The sequence below is a fragment of the Acanthamoeba castellanii genome (genome assembly GCF_000313135.1).
Source record: "Acanthamoeba castellanii str. Neff unplaced genomic scaffold scf7180000084474, whole genome shotgun sequence".
NCBI classification, from domain to species: domain Eukaryota; phylum Discosea; order Longamoebia; family Acanthamoebidae; genus Acanthamoeba; species Acanthamoeba castellanii.
The window spans coordinates 63,422-68,240 of NW_004457300.1; the positions used below are offsets into that span (position 1 = coordinate 63,422).

The 4,819-nt window shown below is 59.4% G+C and overlaps 1 protein-coding gene across 1 annotated transcript; it reads left to right on the plus strand.

Annotated features, from left to right (window-relative positions):
- Positions 1-836: 836 nt before the first annotated feature.
- On the plus strand, positions 837-2,307 carry ACA1_325000 (C5 cytosine-specific DNA methylase superfamily protein; the record flags this gene model as incomplete). The annotated part of the gene is made up of 2 exons (XM_004334418.1): positions 837-1,217; positions 1,240-2,307. The coding sequence occupies 2 exons, from the start codon at positions 837-839 to the stop codon at positions 2,305-2,307; spliced, it is 1,449 nt and encodes a 482-aa protein (XP_004334466.1).
- Positions 2,308-4,819: the final 2,512 nt, after the last annotated feature.

Genomic DNA, 4,819 nt, shown 5'->3' on the forward strand with positions numbered 1-4,819 from the left:
TAGCTCGGCATCGGAAAGGGCGTTTGGGCGTTCGAGCAGTTCGACAGAGACGACACGGGCAGAAGGGTCGGCGGGTTCAAGCACCACCTGGCGCACGTCGGTGCACGCACTCGAGAACAGGCCAGTAGGCTTCATCAATGCGCTGGTCGATGGCGAGATCGAGCGTGGCCGCAATCAAGCCCGAGTATTGATTGCCGGCGCTGTTACTTTCGTTCATGGCCCTGTTGGTGCCGGCTCTGGTTGGTGTCATCTTGTTGGCGGAGCTGGCAAACACGATGCAGCGCAGAGGACAAACAGTTGCGGCCGACCCACGACGGCCGAGCAAAGTGCGAGTTTTGTGTGTAAAGTTGTTGTTGTGGCAATGTGAATCACACACTTTGGTCTACCGGGGCTGGCCTTGGCAAATGCGCCCTCTATTTGCGCGCAAATGTCACACGCACCTGGCTGTTTGGACGGACCGCTAGAGCGCGGCGCGACAAAAGTTTATTGCAGCCGCACGGCGCAATGCCAATTGCAGCCATACGGTGCAATGCCACTCGAGGCCAAGAGACAATATATTTGCAGTTACCCACGCGCATCATACGAAGCTATTGCTGTTGCTACTGCTTCTGGCATCCGCCATGCAAACAGCAAAAGCACCAGCAGCACCAACACCAGCGCCGCCATCGCCCACAACAACAGCAACAGTAACTGTGCAACTGCGAGGACGAGTTGTCAATCCGGGCCGCCGACCGAGCGCCAAGCGAGCTCACACAAAGGCTGCCTCTTCTCAACCCGTGCCCAAGCGCGCGCGGTTCTTTGGGGGCGACGAAACCAAACAAGCAACACGGCTGACGATGGTGAGCCTGTTTTGCGGCGCCGGCGGGCTCGACCTGGGGTTTGAGCGCGCCGGATTTGTCGGCCTGCTGGCCGTCGATAGCAATCGCGATGCCGTCGCTACATACCGCGCCAACCTGCGCGACGTGGCCGCCCTGCAAGATGTGCGCACTTTTAGTCCTGCAGCTGACCTCCTAGCGAGCGGCTGCGACGTGGTGGCCGGCGGTCCGCCGTGCCAGGGCTTCTCGATCGGCGGCCACATGCGCACCGACGACTGTCGCAGCGAGCTGGTGTGGGAGTTTGTGCGCGTCGTGCGCCAGCTGTTGCCGCGTGCCTTTGTCATGGAGAACGTGGCCGCGCTGGCGACACACCCCAAGTGGCACACCGTGCGCGACAAGCTGGTGGCCGAGTTTGCCGCCGCAGGTTATGCCGTCGGGGTCCATCTCCTCGACGCGGCACACTCGTGGCGTTCCGCAAACGCGCAAGAGGGCGTTTTTTGTGGGCGTGCTGGCGAACCTTATGCCACCAGGTGCCTCCATCGAGGCTGCCTACGCTGCTCGTCTTGCTCAAGCGCGTTTGGAAATGGGCGTCGGTCCAACGCCTCCCACGGTGCGCAATGTCTTGGCTGGTCTGCCACGGCCCGGCGTGGCGCCCAACACCGCACCGTGTAGTGCCCGTGTGACGCTGGCAAAGCAACCGCAGTTGCGCGCAACCCCTTACGCGGGCCTGCTCTTTAACGGCGGCGGACCGCCGCTCAACTTGGATGCGCCGAGCTGCACCCTGCTCGCATCCATGGGCGGCAACCGCACCCCGATCATCGACGAGCGCGCTCTCTACGACGGCGCCGTGCCTTGGGTGGTAGAGTACCACGCCGCCTTGACCAGCAAACAGAACGTTGGCTGTGCGACAGACTCTGGCGCTAGCTGCGGGTCCATCCAAGATAAAAGCCGGGCATCCAAAGCCGACAGCAGCTGCACGGCCGAGACCGTTACCAGCGTCATGCTCGCTCATGGCAGTGACTTTGTAGCCACCCACAGTGGCGGCAAAATGGCCGCTCATAGTGACGGCAACGTGGCCATCCATAGCGACTACAGCTCCATGTTGGGGGTCGATGACGATGCCGGGAACACACACAAGGGGTGCCACAAAGCAAAGGCCAATGTCGAACAACACGCCACCGGCGCTGTGCTTGCTGCTGCAATCAAGGGCAGTGGCCGCGCCAACAAAGAACGTGAATGCAAGCCATGCTGCCAAGACGCCATCCGTGCCAAAGACGCGCCAACCGCGCAATCGCCGCCGGCATGGGTCCCCCGGCTGACCGTTGCCGAAGCCGCTCGCCTGCAAGACTTTCCCGAGGGCTATAGCTTTTGCGGCGCACAATCATCCCAGTACAGGCAGGTGGGCAACTCTGTGCCACCCAAGCTGGCGCAGGCCGTGGCGCTTGCCTTGCGTTTTGTCCTCGACAATGATCTGCTGCCGGCGAAAGCATGACGCTACACGGCAGCATTGGATGCAAAAGATGGCCGCAGAGAACGGCCATAAAGACTGGCCATAAAGAATAGCCACAATTGTTGCGCCTGCGGCATGTCGCTGTGCCAAATAAAGCTTGCGTCAACTGCGATACAAAGGCGAGAGCGCATAATGGCCTGTATATTGTTTGTGGCTGCAGCAACTCGCGCTCTGTACGCCGAGCAAGCGACAACAGGTACAGCCTCCTTGCCGCTCCTGCAGACAATGTTGCTCGCAACAAAAGCCTGGGCATAGGGCGAGGATAGTCGCCGCTCTGGTGTGGCCCGCCCCATCGCGTCATCTTGGATTGCGCCTTTGGCGCAAAGGGCTGCGAACGCTTGGGCCGTATTCGCCCACATGCCGGCGCCATCCCTAGAGATGCAATACCCAAGCGCCCAAAGGTTTGCCGGCTTGACTGCCCACACAAAGGGCCGCTACATTCATTTATGTTTTCGCGCCGCGCTGCGATTGTTACTGTGATCTTCTTGCCTACTTGTCACGCCACACAACTCGACCGGCAGAACCTGATAGACGACCGACGCCAATGGAGCCCAAGGATGCCACCGCCAACTTGGTCCCTTGTATTGGCTCTGGCGGCGGGCAAGGTCAGCACACGCCAGCAATACACGCGACCGGCATCCAGCCAGATTATACCCACAATATTGACTATGACGGCAGCAGCAGCAACAGCAGCAGCAGCAGCAGCAACAACAACGGTGCAGACGACGGCGACTCGGACAATCACCACCATCGTGCAGCTTACGAAAGCGAATACAACACGCCAGGCTGGTATCGACATGGCATAGTTGTGCGGGCCTGCGCCTACGGGGATCTTTTTGCGCTCGCCACAAACCACGTGAAGCGCCTATGGTCGGATGCGCATCGCGTATGAACGCAAATCACTGCAAGTCGTGCCGCCTTGGCGTGCCTCACAAAGCAACAACGCGAGTCGCGCGATGAGCAAAGTGACCCTTTGGATTGGGATAGTGGCGAAGACGACGCGCTAAACGACGCGCTGGCCGTCGTGTGGGGTCTCGTCAGTATTGACCCCTACTGCGTTCCCTTTATGACGCTGCTTGACCGATTGCTGCTGCTCTCCGATGAAGGCGTGCCGTTTGCTACGCTCGACAAGCCGCCTCGGCCGCCCAAAGGATCGCCGCATGGTATGTTCGGCTTGCCCTGGACGACTCTGAGACCGCGGCCGGTGCGGACGACACCGCCAACAATATCGGCGGCGGCAGCGATGACCGCGAGCAGGACGAAGACAGCGTACCAAGAGTCAGAGACGACTCGACGCCGCCCGGCGTCTGTATGGTGGCCGCCGCACGTTTGTTTTGGCTTGACGCCGCTCTCAAACCGTCGGCCAGTGCAGACATTGACGACTGGCGATGGCCGGCCCTCTCATATCGCCACCTGACGGCGCTGACCAGTGTCAGAGAACGCTTTGGCTTTGACTTTCTCGGCTACGACCTGGCCGTCATCGTCAACCAATTCGTGGTCTCCTTGGCCAAAACGCCGGCCGCACCGCTCGATGATGCCGAATGGTGCCGCCTGGTCGTATATCTTAACACGCCGACGACGGCGAACGCGTCCAGGCATTAGCAGGCCTGCCTGACCAGCTCCTTGACGCATTCCTTGCCATTGATACTATGCGCATCGCTGAGGAATGACACAAGCGACAAGCCAAGCACGAGTCCTTATAAACTCATTCCTTGTTGGTTTTATTTGAGCCATTGGCGGCTGAGGCAGTCGCGGGAGGCGCATTGGGCGGCGCCAACACGAGAGCAACCGATGTCTCGTGATGAACAAAGTCATTCACTCTGTATAAGCGAGCGCCCGGCAATGACGCAAGCAGGTCGTTACGGTCATGGTAGCGGATGGCCCGGTCGTTGGCCGTCGAAAGTGGGCTTGCCGGTGCTCATTTGCAAATGGCGCGGTGCCGCGCGCACACGATACAGCCAAAAGCAGTCTGCCTCTGTGGGCGCAGACCTATCCCAAGTCCTGCTGCTGCTGCCGCTGCTGCTGCTGCTGTTTCTGCTGCTATTGCTGCTACTGTCGGTAATTATTGATATTAAATAAAACAATAAATAAACTCATTATATATTGCTCGTGTGTGTGTTTGTGATGGCTGGTATGTTTAAAAGAGGCGAGCCACGGGTTGGCGTCTGTACTGCTCCATTTCGTCCTTGCTCGTCCAGGCAACTACTGCGCGAGCCGCTCGTTCTCATTTGATCGGCGCATACTCTATAGGCCTGAGCAAAGGCTCCTATGACCCAGCGCGAGCTCGTCCGCTTCACCATAGCGTGTCTACCACTCCTTCTCGTTTTTATTATCGCCATGCTGGGCCTTGGCGCGCGCAGTGCAAAAGCCTGTCGGGTCAAAAAATGGTTTTACTCTGATGTGAGCCACGCTCGAAACTTGGACAGAGCCTCGGCCGCCGTGGGCCTATGTCGCGGGTTGCTCTGCATAAGGGCTGTGATCATGGCCCACGCTT